This window comes from Oreochromis niloticus, linkage group LG3, assembly GCF_001858045.2.
Source record: "Oreochromis niloticus isolate F11D_XX linkage group LG3, O_niloticus_UMD_NMBU, whole genome shotgun sequence".
Lineage (NCBI taxonomy): Eukaryota > Metazoa > Chordata > Actinopteri > Cichliformes > Cichlidae > Oreochromis > Oreochromis niloticus.
In genome coordinates, this window is record NC_031967.2 from 22,660,170 (window position 1) to 22,674,190 (window position 14,021).

The window sequence follows — 14,021 nt, forward strand, 5'->3', positions numbered from 1 at the left end:
AAAGATGCTCACACACATGTGAGCATTAAGGGGACACCTTGGCTTTCATACACTGCTTCCTCCTTTTAGCTTAATTTTTGTTAAATGAATAATGAAACTTAATATACCATGTTTTCCTATCATATGAGGTTTTATTTTCTTAATTTTAAGACTAGACTGCTAAGGACAAGGTTACTTTTATTATGCCCTGCAACAGAAAACCTGCAACTCTAAGAAGACTCTGGTGTTGACTTTGGTTAGAACATGTTATGCAAGTTATTGGCACTGACAGTTTGCAATTGTGGGCTATAAAAAGACTCTGACCATTTTGCCCAGCAAAGCGCCTGTTGAATCCAGTTTTCATTATGGAGTTGCAGTTTTCCTGGGTCGTCCCGTGGTACAGAAGTTTCTCCCCTGCTCCTCCCTCCCTTGCGTTCTTATCAGAAATGTGCTTCTTCTGTGCTTCATAGGCGCGACGCAGGTGAACGTTCTGCAAACGCTCAATCTGACAAAAGAGAACAAGGCCAAAGGATCAACAAGCTGCCAAACAAGGTGATCCAGGATATTAATTACATCTGAGGGGTAGTTTTATGCTTATATTCTGTGGGCCATAAATTGAGATGTGCATCTCAGGTATGGGAAGATTCTGTGTTGTCAACATCAATCAATTAATTACCTTAAATCTGCAAATCTGAAAAACTGAAAACGTGATGATTTGCAGGCAGGTTTTACAACTGTATTGAAACATCTTTCTTTGTATTGTTAATGAGAAAATTATGTCATCATCAATTCAGTGGACTTCAGAGATATGAAACTAAAACTAAAATCCAGAATGAATGAATACAATTAAAATAAATAAATAAATACAATTTAATTAAATAAATCATATCTTTCAAATGGTGAATTTAGTTTGTTTATAAAATGTGACATTGACTGATTTCTTGTAACTTGGAATTACATTATGAAGTTTTACTCTTCCAATTTATATATAAATTTATTAGTTAAATATCATTTATTTACTGATAAATGAAGTTTTTGCATCTATGTTGGGAATGAAGCACTGGAACAGACTGAGTGAGGAACTGAAACAATGTCCCAGCATGACCACTACAAAGCTACGGTTATCGCAAAGTACATTGCTCTGACGGGTCGTTCCCACTCGCTTTTTACACAAACACTGTGTTTATATATGTGTGTGTGTGCACATGTATATTTGCATCAGTATGTGTGTATATGTATGTATATATCTCTGGGCATGTTACTGAGGTTACAAAACCAAATACATGCAACAAACTTTGAGGTACAATTTATGATAGGATAGGGATAGGATATGTCATAAAAAGGAAGCAATAATAAATAAATAAATAATGAGAATTACTGTAAATAATATACCTAAATATACATAAATATTAAAGCAAATTAAAACAGAAATATCTATTTTTTACACTTTACAGTATTATAATACTTCATTAATAACATTTAATATCATTGGTTGTACTGACTACAGAAGAATAAAGTAGTGATGAAGCAGCATGCATATAATAAAACAGGTAATACAATTAGAAACTGAAACGTTCCTTTACACAGGGAGAGCCACCCACCTTCATCACAGTTTTGGCGACGGTTCGTTTGAAGACCTTCGTCACTGTTCGGTACTCTGCAGAGGAAGACTCCAGGGGAATGACCGTCATATTTTCACTGGCAGCCATGCTGTCCCAGTACAGAGGGAAAGTAAAGTCTGAAAGAGACAAGCATATATAGCATATACAGCATACACACGAGAAGATACAGAAAGAGCCTATGCTGAGCTTTATTATTTGCAATTTACTACAAAATCTTGTAGTAAATTCCCATTCCCTCATACAATGCATCAACCATAGATGTAGTGTCTTTATGAAGGGTTGTGGGTGGCATAGGTCACAGTGGGTGGAGCCATCTTCCTAGACCCCTGTTTCACAAACCCACACATATCTGCCAGGTACTGGGCAATTCTTGGGCACCTTGAGCCCTGGAATTTGAGCTTGGCTCACACTAGGGTGGCCAAAGTCGAGGAGGGTCGGTGGCCCGTTGCCTCTAGCCCTCTGGGACTCCCACCCCTTGGCTGTGAGCTGCCCATTTAGGGGCCTCCTTTCTTCTCCTGCTGGGATGGAGGCACAGATATCACTGAGATGTGTGGTCTCAGGTCTTTGGTACCCTTGGGGGCTGCAAATGGTTCTCCTGGATCCATCTCTATCTGGCTCTGGCTCCTGTGAGGTGTTATTGCAGCTTCCCACCCTCATTTTCAAGTATATTTCGAGACAAAGATGCATACACAGTCTCCTCTCTCACTCTCTCTGTGTCTGTCTGTCACACACACATACACACACAGATGTTTATGTAGCTGTGCATTTTCAAAGTTTTGTGTTCGAGGTGTTGTATGATTGTTTTTCTTACAGGTGCAGCAGGTTGCGATACATTATGCATTTCTATTTGTACTCTGTCCTTACATCTTATACACCTTAACATTTATTTCTTTTGGTTTTGTGTTACTCTTAAGCATCAAACTCCAGTATCAGTCGGGCTCATTTTGTAAATAATTGAGAATTATCTTCTCACCTGGGAGATTCTCAAGTCGTTTCAGCTTCGTCGTCTGTCTGTTCAGTGATCGTGTGGCCACCATTCTATGTAGATTAACCTCCCATGTGAGTCCCTGTGCATCTGTTATTCCTTTTGTTAAATCGTCGCGTTCCAGTTGGTGATTGGCTGTTCTGGGAAGTCTTTCCCAGTTACCGTTATGTGCCAGGATGCACCAAACAACTCGGAGGTACAAATCCTCCTCCTCCCTGACTCTCACCTCTCTAGCAAGAGCCATGAACTGACACTGACTCATTTTCTGCATCACCCGGGTGACCCCGTCTTTTAACCCGCTCACTGTTAGGGTGCCAGACTGATCAGTTTGCATGAATAAACCCTCAGACTCCACCAGCTCCTTCAGCTCCATCATGTCATCCTGGCTGAGGGGTTCCAGTTCCTCCTTTGAGAAAGTGTTACTGGAGCACTGTGTCTGATATTGATGCTTCAGCTTTCCCATGGCATTGTCAACGTCCTCTTTGGAAAGACCCAGGAACGTGAAGACAGACTGTTGACTTGTAGAGTTGATATGGAGACTGCTGAGGTATGCACTCACAGAAGGAGGAGGCTGTTGTTGCTGCACTTGAACTGGAAGTACTGGAAGTACTAGAACAAATCAGTAAAAATTTTCAGTAAAATAATTTTGAATCAGTTTTTATTTTAAAATTCACTACACTAAATAACTACACAAAATGTCAGTTTGTGAATAATTCTGTCACCTCTGTTGATGACAGCTGAGGAATACATCTGCATTGCTTCCTCTTTAAAAGTCAAGAAGACGTCAATGTTAATCAGGACGAGGCGGATGTCAGTGAGGCTGTTCATGAATGATGCAGATGACTTGATCCCTCGAAAAATGGCTCTTGCCACAATTGCAGGATCCAAACCTCCAGCTCCTGCAAAAACACCCCTTCCATTTAGGTGTGTGTGTGTGTAGCACAAGAAACAGAATAAATAGAAATGCCGAACAAAATACTTACCAGCACACATGGCAGGAATTGCCACTGAATTGTATTTATGCGATTCACAGTAACAAATGATATCACACACAAGTTGTTCAATAAGGACTTCGTCCTGTTTTCCATGCACATGTAAAATAGCTTTACTGGGGAAGTTTCCAGACTGGGTCACGAAAATTTCTCCTTGATTGACTTTTGCTGCCACCTGTGGTCCAGCTAAAGTTGAGAAGTCGTTGCATACGCCATCTATAGAAGAAGAAAAAATATTTCATTATGTGAAACTAGAACCATGATAGGTACTTGATCAAAATACAGGAAATTATCTAGTTTGGCAGCTCCATATGCATTAGAAATTAGTGGCTTTCTATTACTTATGATGATGGACCATGACTATCTGTTTTGGTAAATGGCCTGTATTTATATAGCGCTTTTCTGGTCCCTAAGGACCCCAAAGCGCTTTACACATTCAGTCATCCACGCATTCACACATACATTTACACACTGGTGATGGCAAGCTACATTGTAGCCACAGCCACCCTGGGGCGCACTGACAGAGGCGAGAGATCTGTTATGCTCTTCACAATTATATGTGAGGTTTTTAGCTAATATATGTGCCCTGCTGATAATGCTAGATGAAAACTTTGATCTTCAAAGATTACATTCATATGGGCATCCCCATTTCTGAGCAGATATTCATGAACAGCTGTTTGACTTTGCCATAGTGGGCTATGCTATCATTTTGGCTAAAAAGAACTTCACAGTTACAACATGATCCTCCTGCTCACCAAGGTTACTTACCAAGGTTAAAACTTTCGAAACTGGTTGTGTTCACCACAGCATCTGTAGTCTCATTACTGATGTCACCAAACACCACATGTAGTTTAACTGTACTTCCCACTTTAATGATGATGTCATCTAGGTCAGTGGTGAGGGACCTGAAGATTGCTGAGACGAAGAAGACCACACATTGATTTTGTCTGATATTTAGTCTAATGGCTGAGGGTGATAATGAAGATAGTAAAATATGGCACTGGCTGAATGCTTTTTATCTCCTCACTATGTATTAATATCACATAATGAAGACAGTATGAGTAGTGCTAGTTTACCTTGGCCTCCCTGGTTCATATTTAAGCTGAGCTGTTTGTAGACATCATGGTAGCACTGTAGATAAAACCATAAGAATAACATGATGAAAGATGGATGCCTTCATGTTACAGATCAGATACAGGACATATTAATTGACACTGACCGCCTCAGAATCAGGGTAGCCAGGTTTAATGACAATGTGGATGTTTGTAAGAGAGCCAGAGGACGCAGATAATCCAAACCGGTGAATGATGTCAGTCAACACTTGAATGGCTTCTCTCAGCGGGTATTTTAAAACAATTCCTGGCCCAATGATTGGAATGGCCACTGAACCCAAATTCTGCTGTGCACAAAGCTCCAGACACCTCTTCAGACCGTTACCAAGAGCCTGCAAATCAAAAGTTGAAAGTTGAAAATTTTCAACTATGTTTTCAAACTCTTGGATTGAACACTGCAACTAACAGAGCACACATGGAAAAGTGTGTGGCTCTGTGAGGATAAATCCTCCCTTGCAATTATAGGTACAGTTAATTCACTAGTTTGTGCGTTAATGCTTTTACTTTTCAGTTAAATATTTTATTGTCTTTTCTTTTGTCTGTTCTTCTAGTTTTGAGCACACACACTTTTTCAATTAATCCTTTCAAGTATGTACAGCTATAAAGTGCATTTCAATGGTTTTCTGAAGGTAAATTAAATATGAATTTGATCTTTTCCATCACTATAAGTATTGTGAAAGTCTTTAATTTTACCTGAACACTCTTTCCTCTTACTCCGTCCCAAGGCAAGCACTCAATGAAGAAAATCTTGGAGCAGCCCAGAGATGGAGGTGCATCAACCAGCTGAACATCACCAGGGGCGATAGCACAACTGGCTAAGACTGAATCAAAGTTGAACTTTAATATATTCCCAGCTTTGGACAACAAACTCTTGCCAATATTTGTAGAAGTCAGCTGCTTGTTAAGCATGGGGACCACCAGAACATCCACCTGCAGAAATAATATTGAATAACATAATTGCTGATATTTTATTTGGGGATTAAGGAAGATAGAATTGAGTGGAAATAATCAAACCTGTTCATTTTCTAAACTGCTGATCTTGATCTTCAGGTTTGTTCTGTTGATTGCAGAGTTTCCAGCTGTGCTGTACATGCTGCTGCTGTAGCTGAGAGATCTAGGTGTATCACTGAGTCTGCTGGTGTTTCGTGGTCTTTGCACATTTGGGGTGGCTGCAGTTTGCTTCTCTTGGATAATGACGTAACAGGAGCTCTCTATCAGTTCTTTAGTCACTTTACCCTCTTCCTGGAAGTACTGCTGAGCCCCTGGTCCATCTAGAGTCAAAGTGTCTACTATCAGACTGGATAGAGTTGATGTTAGGGCCTCCTTGGCCTCCTGAACATGACATCGAGGACCAGACACAATCACACAAGGATTTGGAAAATGTGAGGCTTGTAAGGACACCTTGGTCTGCTTCACGCCAATCAAGTCTAGGATTTTATCAATACAGTCGACTATTTCAGGATGAAGCAGATTAATGGTTTCTTGGGTTGAAACTTGATTCAACTGGAAGTCATGAAGAACTTCATTGAGCTTGGCCACATCTTCACTGTAGCCCACCAGTTGGACTTTGGTCGTTCCAGTTCCACTGGCACCTGGCATGTAGCTGACGTCCACTCTGAGCTCTCTACTGTTTGCCTCGTTTTTGGCTTTCGTCAGAATTTCTTTCAACCTGTTAAGGTCTATTGCACCCTGCAGCTGTACAGTGGTCACTTTAAGGTCTCTCATCACTGCTGCCTCGGCCATATTCAGAGCATCAGAGGACAAACTGGACAGAACCAGATCTGAACCCACCTCAAAGAAAACAGGGTTTCTGAGGCTCTGCTGGAAGTGAGTTTGGTATTTTGGGATGGCATCACTGGTCTTCATGAAGGTTAGCAGAGCTGTAGGGAACTTAACTCTCTTCTCTTTTACGTTCTTAATCAGTTCATCCAGTTTTGCAGCTCCTGACTGCACCTCTGTGTCAGGGCCCTCCAAAGTGATCATGGCAGTACCTCTGATGATTGTAACATCTGGACAATTAGCATGCATTTCTCGATTGAACTCTTCTTCTATGAGCTTGAACTTCTTCTCCACAATTGGCACTTCCTTTTTGGTGGGTCGGCTTTTTTCCAGAACTGCAATCTTCTCCTTCATGGCATCAACCTCTCCCACAACCACAGCATAGCCACTCTCTGTGTAATATTTGATATCATCTGTCTTAAAGGACGGGTCCTGCAGTACCATTTTCACCAGTTTTGGCTCGAGCACATGATAGCAGAGGTAGGTCTCGGTGAGCCGGATGAAGACCCGATCCACTTGACACTCCCATTTCTCTGCAGCACCACCAAAACCTCCTCCTGGCCCCTTGTCAACCTCCCCTCTAACCAAAACCTCCTCTTCATCGAAATTTAGCTCCACTGTGCAGCCGATTGACGACAGTTGTTTTTCGAAAAATTTGTATGCTTTAGAGTTGTCTCTCAGGAAAAACAGCAGGAAAACATCTATCATGAAAGTCTTCTCAAGACCTTTTATGTTTGGGTTTCTAGAGCTCTGAAAGAAGGAAAGAAAGCAAACAAATCTGTCAATTTACGATATACGATAGGCTACTTGTTGTAAACAGTGGGAGTGTACCACATAGGGTTGGGCACTAAGTAATACATAACTCTTATTCAAAACCTCTAATCAATGTAATCTTCGCCATGTCTTGTATTTTATTTCTTTTCTCTTTAAATCTGTTAATAATTCATCCATTATGTACTACGTTAGCTATGTCTAGTCTACAGCATGCACAAGATCGATCATGGAGGAAACATGAAACACTGAGCCCACTGCTAAATAAAAATTCAGTGTTTGTTGTTTGGACACACATGTGGCTTTAGTAAAGACATCATCAAACAAAAAGAAGAAAACTATGGGAAAAATACCAAAAATGTCTCAACTTCAGTGGTTTAGCATTTTTGCAGTACAAACCTAGTTTGTGTGTGCTTGTGAGATAATAATAATCATTCATTAGTCGAACCTGAGGAATAATGTTCAGTCATGATTTTGATTTAACGTCATGTCGCCCAGCCCTAGCACCACAACATCCAACATCCAACTTAGGAGAAAAAAGACATGCAGGGATTCAGTGTCCATGGATTCCACAAGGAATTTGAAATTTTGTGTGATCTAACCACACAGACACACAATCTCTGGCCACTATATTAGGTACACCTGTTTAAGCTTATTAATACATATGGATAATCAGCCAATCACATGCCACTAACCATTTAGACATGGTCAAGATGACCCTCTGAAGTTCAAACTGAACATCAGAATGAGAAATAAATTTGGGCTGCTTTGATTTATTTCTACTGGGATTTTCCCACACAACCATCTCCAGGGATTACAGAGAATGGACTAAAAAAGAGAAAATATCCAATTCTCTGCATGAAAATGTCTTCTTGATGTCAGAGGTCAGAGGAGACTGGCCAGACTGCTTCGAGTTGATAGGAAGGAAACAGTAACTCAAATAACATCACAACATTATAATAAAAAATTAACAGCAAAGATTTAAAGCAGCACTGAAGTTGCTACTGTTACTATCAAGGTGTACCTAATAAAGTGTCCAGTGAGAGTGTTACCATCTGGCTTTTTATGACCTATGTTTTTAAAAACAGCATGTCACAAAACGGCTGTGTGAAGACAGGAAAAGGACCCAAACGCAAACGCACAGAGATGAAAAACGTGAACTCAAAATACACCGCTTTATTACAGGCGTGGAGGTGAGACAAATAGAAATAAACTAAACTGGGACAACCTAAGAATTTAAACTCATGGGGAAGCACAGGGAGAGTCATGGGAAACATGATGGAACACAAGGAGGGGAAGCAAGGCACAAGGGCTCACAGAAAGAAACAAACACAGAGGGAGACACGGGGGGTAAAGACACGAGGGGAATCTAATAATCAAAACGCTAAACAGAACAACCCACTACAGAGTAAACACAGTGGACCTAAAACACAAATAATAACACCAAGTGACAAAAATACAAGAGAACTCAAGACACTTTGTCAAAAGGACCCAGGACCATGACCCAGTATCTTTGATGGTACGGAGGTGGAGTATCATACATGGCATTGGTTACGTGCTTGGCTACAAAGGCTTTAATGCAAAATAGTATGTAAAGTATTTGTATCTGTATCTGCACACTGTGCCATCCACATGATGTATTTTTCAGGGAAGGCTTTCTCATTTAAACAATGCTACACTGTGTATTTCCACTCTGTATTAACAGCACAACTCAGAAGTGAAAGAAGCCTGAGAACTGTCAGCCACTGAAAACACTGAGGCACAATGAAATGAAAAGTATAACAAAGAGGGCGCAGCAAAAGTTGAGCAAACACATGTTCTCTAAATCTTTCCGTGACGTCAAATTTGATGATCATATATATAAGAGAGATTTTTACTATTTAAAATGTATTCTTTGGATTACTTACAATGTCTTTTAAATATTTTAATATCATTTGTTTTTGTCAATATTGTCCTCAGCTGTCCAGCTTTCCCTGGAGGTTAACGCACTCCTGGTTTGGCCACATTATTCTGGCGCTCAGTTTTTACTGTAACCAAAAGTCATGTTTGAAAGAGCAGTAAACTGTACCAGTGATTGGCTTGTCGATGGCTGGTCAGAGGTCTGTGGTGAACTTGTCCGGCTCACGGTCAGCCGCACTTCTCCACTAGGAAGAGTGATGGTGTGAAACTTCCTCTGCAAAACTCTCTCTTGATCTAAAACAGCCATAGACAGAGTCACTGAAACAGCCTGCATTTAAACACAAATCTAAAAAAATATTTTACAAATTACCGACTGTCCTACCTTCTTTTTCCTTGAAACAGATTTTATAAACGCTTCCTCCGAGCTTTTCAAGATTTCCACAGTCGCCACCCCCGGAGTCTCGCCTTTTCTGAAAGTATCTCCTCACTTTCTCCTTCTCTCTGTCTGTGAAGTCAGTGGCTTCAAAAAACAATGGATACGGATATTCATCCATTTTATCTGCAATTCTACACTAACACGAGAACTTTGAGCCCGTCTGACATTTGTTTCTGCCGCTCTGTCAGTGCCCGTTTTTGTTTCAGTTTCACTTCTCAAGAATCGCATCCTGGTGTTTACACTCCCACACTCAGCAATGGGAAAAGTGCACTTTTAATTCTCAGGGGCTTTTCTCGGCTCACCTGCTCTGCAGGTACTTTACAAGGTGTTTCAACTGTCAGAGAGTAACTCTGAATCATATTTATGTATTAATATGGTTTTGAGAAAGACATTTCACCAGTAATTATGCTGACAGCAAATTAGAGTTTGAACTTTATGTTTCATCTGATCCGATAGAAACATTTGAGTAAATCTGAAACAACAACAAATATATTTCACATAAACCCATCCATCCATTCATTCGTCCTCTTCCGCTTATCCCTATCTGGACGCAGTGGAGCTGGAGCCTATCCCAGCTACCATAGGTCTGTAGAGGCGGGGCACACCCTGAACATACAGGAATCCCTCCGTGTAAAACCTTCCTTATATCCTGCAGTATTACCACACCACCCTGACTCAACGAGTGTCAGAGGAATGAATCTTAAAATCTGGAGATCAGTCACAGTTTTTGTACCTGTATCTTCATTTTTCTGTCTCAAACAGTTTATTTTAAGAGCAAACACAGTGTATCTAAAAATTCACAGGGCAAAAAAGCATTATTGATTTAATAAATTTTGAAAACAGTTTTACATTTTCATGAACCCACTAAACAAACTCAAAATCCTTTATTATTCACTGCTGAGGAAATTTAACAGCTTTCACTTTAGTGTGAAACACTAAAATTATTTTGTGCCTTATAACTCATCAGTTACAGATTTGTCTTGATCTTCCACAGTGTTCTTACACATTCTCACATGTAGTTTCAAGTGGTAATCTACAAATATCTAAAGCTCAGAACCCAAACTTTAGAGTCCAATTGAAGTAAGCTTAGTTTATTATGCATTAACAATTAATGACATGGTTTTTACACATTTGTTTAAATAACATTGTTGAAATGCTCATATTTTAGGTATAAATTGACAGAAAGACCAGAAATGACCACACATAAATTATATGTTGACTTGTCACGACATCAGCAATGATGTGTGTCTCTTTAAATATGTCCTTCCCATTCAAAGGTGCTTCAGCAGGGGTGAGAAAATCTGCCTCTTCTATTTTCATCTCACTCTGCTGAGTAAGGACTCAGACTGCGCTGTGGCAAAAGCAGTAACACAAAGTCAAACTTGGCCTGTAATGAGCAGCCAGTTTTCCTTAAATTTAAGTTCAGGAATTTAAGCACAGAGATGTTTGAAGATGGATTTATGTGCTGTTTAATGTTGTGTGGTTGAGCAACTAATTACTTATCCAGTTTTTCCTACAGAGTGACTATTTGATTGGCTGCTCAGTTAATAGTAAGTTATATAAGAAGATAATAATAATAAGATTCTTTTTATCAGGAGAGCAAAAAAGTTGTTCAACACAAAACAGCAGCCGTGTTACAAAGCAAGCTGCTGTCTGCACTCACTGTTCAATTCAATTCAATTCAATTCAATTCAATTCAATTCAATTCAATTCAATTCAATTCAATTCAATTCAATTCATATATAACGCCAAATCACAAAAGTTGACACTACATATTGTAAGGTAAAGACAATAATAATAAAGACATACAAAGAAACAACCAAACATCAGGCAGACCCTATGAGCAAACACTGACAGTGCTGACCGAGAGTGGGAAGGAAAAACTCCCATTATAACAGGATGAAACCTTTTAGCAGAACCAGGCTCAGGGAGGGTCAGCCATAGTTGACGGGTTAAGGGAGGAAGAGAGGGGAAAAAAGACACACTGTGGAAGAGCCAATTAACGATTAAATACAAAGTAGTTTATAAACACACAAAGAGTGAAAAAGATGAGTGAAGAAGAAACATGCAGTGCATCATGGGAAGCATGATTCATAGATCCGTGTTAGGTGGTTTAACAAACAAAACACATTCCTCTGAAAATGGTCCGGCACAAGGACTAGATTGTAAATTTGTGAAAAAGCAGCAAATCTCCAAAAAGGTCTGGAAAAGTATTGTACAGACCACCCTAAATATTAGAAGAAAGTCTGGCTTCTTAGAAGGAAAATATCAGGTGATCTTACTGATTAAAGTTCATTTGATTAAAGGATAATTTCCATGTTTCTCAGAAAGCTCCTGTTGAATCAATTTCTTATGACTCACAGCTGTCCTGACTCATCCCGCGATATAGAAGCCTTCCATCTGCTGGATGTGATCCTTAAATCTGCTGGGAGCTTGACTCTCTTTTCTGATATTTGCTTAATCAGTTCCTCATATTTAGTAGCTCCTAGCTGCTCCTCCTCGTCACTGCTTTCCAAGAACATTGTGTTTTTTCCCTCTCATGATTGGAGCCAATGAGTGCACATTACTCAGTAAAACTCTTCTTCCAGTTTGAACTGCTTCTCCTTCAAGAAGTTTTTAGTAAAAATCTGGTGGAAAAAAGAACTCTATTTCAGTAATGTAATGTACAAGAATAAATGTACATTACTGTACATCTGTACGATTTTACAGAGGTGCTTGTATTGCAGTGGACTCTGTAGTGTAATCAGATGTTGAAATAAACAGTATTTTTGAATGGCAAATTTTCAAAGGGCAACCCAGCAGGATACACGTTTCTCAAATTTAGCTTTTATCCAGTGGGTGAACTACCAGAAAGAAAAGCAAGTGTAGTAAAACCTTGGGAACTACTGCTGTATTTTTCATCACTGCATGGTGTAGATTAAGAAGTGACAAAGTATAGTCATTTCAGTTTGCACGAAACAAGAACCTTAACCCAAGTTTTTGCCAGTCAGGAATTCAGTGGATGGATTCCTGCTGAAACCCCCAAATGATTATTGTCCAGAACAGCACCTGAATAATAGTTAAAAGATGAGAATCAGTGTAAGTAGATCCTAAATGAGCTAAAATAGCTTCCTTTTATGTTTATTGTACATAGTCATTGATCCCTCAGAAGGCCATCTTCTTATTTTGAAGTTTTCTCTCCCTTTGATTATAAAGAAAAATGATGGTATTTTACCTACAATATGGAATGTTTCATATAAGTCCTCTATATCTTATGTCTCCATAGACCACATTCCAAAGAAAACATTAATCTCTAAGGTGAGTATTTCTGTTTTGCTTTCCTGTAAGTCCCTGTAACCTCCATTCACATGTCATAATCACAGACACATCCAGATATGAAAATAGGTCACCGTTGGCTTCATATGGTAAATTTTCTTGTTTGCCCTGCTGGGAACTTGGGAACTTGTTACATTTAGGTTACATTTGGGGACATTTAGGGAACATGCTAGGTCAGAAGTATCTTTATTACAAGCAATACTGTAGCTGGTATTGTTTTTAACTTGTCTGCCGGTCTATGTGTTTGTGAGTAAAATGTGCTTGTGGAGAAATCTATGGTTAAGGGAATTACCAGACAGATATTAAATGCTTCATTTCAAATACTGACATGACAATAGAAACTCTGATTTTGAAGGGGTAAGGTCCTACTTATAGTACCAACTAGTCATGAACTAATGTTGCACTTGTTCCAGTTTGCCTGTAAAAGTTCAATGATTTAGGTCACAGTAGGTTTGAGTACTTGGAAAGAAGGCAGCTGGACCTCTTTTTGGTTCATGAAGAAGATTTACATAAAAAATATGCTCTTCAGTGAGCAGTCACAGTTATATATAATGTTTTTACAAGAGATCCAAAGTCTGCTGATTAATCAGTCCAGTGTTTATTAGCTAAAATAGCTATTAGCTATAAACCACAGTTATAAATGTGCAAAAATTCCTGTCTTAAGTTGCAGAGGAAAAGTGGGAGACAAACAGGAGAGACATTTACTCTAGGTCCAGAAGTTGACCAATGAAGTCACCAAACACTAGGACAGTTAACTGAGAGCCCCCAAAATCCTGAACACATTTACGTTTTGTAATTTTCCATTAGAGTCATGTGCAGAGCTGTGGGGAGGGCCTTGAAGTTAGGACTGCTGTAGTCAGTGTATGTGTGTGTGTGGTGGGTTTGTAGCTTCTAGGGCAGTGGTCTCCAACCTTTTTTTGCGCCACGGACCAGCTTATGTTCATTTATTCACGGCAGATAAGGTGTTGCGGATAAATACAGCAAAATAAAACCAGTACCGCTACCAGAAAAAGAATATTTATTCATAAGACATGTGAAAAGACCCAGGAAACCAAGTTAATGATAAAAACAATTAAAAAAATAATGATTAAAAACCCTGAAAACCATAAATTTTACATCCGAGCCTCGACT

At 39.4% G+C, this 14,021-nt stretch overlaps 1 protein-coding gene across 7 annotated transcripts in view; it reads right to left on the minus strand.

The window, feature by feature from the left end:
• Positions 1-9,776, minus strand: part of LOC102081894 (poly [ADP-ribose] polymerase 14) — a 38,118-nt gene extending 28,342 nt beyond the window's left edge. For 2 of the 7 annotated variants that reach the window (XM_025905500.1, XM_025905497.1), the window contains exons 1-6: positions 9,522-9,776; positions 9,309-9,433; positions 5,705-7,219; positions 5,384-5,620; positions 4,798-5,022; positions 4,655-4,709 (exon numbers count right to left, since the gene is read on the minus strand). In XM_025905500.1, the coding sequence (XP_025761285.1) occupies positions 4,655-4,709; positions 4,798-5,022; positions 5,384-5,620; positions 5,705-7,219; positions 9,309-9,433; positions 9,522-9,693 (2,329 nt within the window). In that variant the 5' untranslated portion in view covers positions 9,694-9,776. Of the gene's footprint in view, positions 1-303; positions 485-1,580; positions 1,718-2,574; positions 3,196-3,308; positions 3,486-3,569; positions 3,795-4,346; positions 4,494-4,654; positions 4,710-4,797; positions 5,023-5,383; positions 5,621-5,704; positions 7,220-9,308; positions 9,434-9,521 lie in introns of all 7 variants that reach the window. The other 5 variants (XM_025905501.1, XM_019353413.2, XM_025905498.1 and 2 more) reach the window with 5 other exon arrangements.
• Between the last annotated feature and the right edge of the window lie 4,245 nt (positions 9,777-14,021).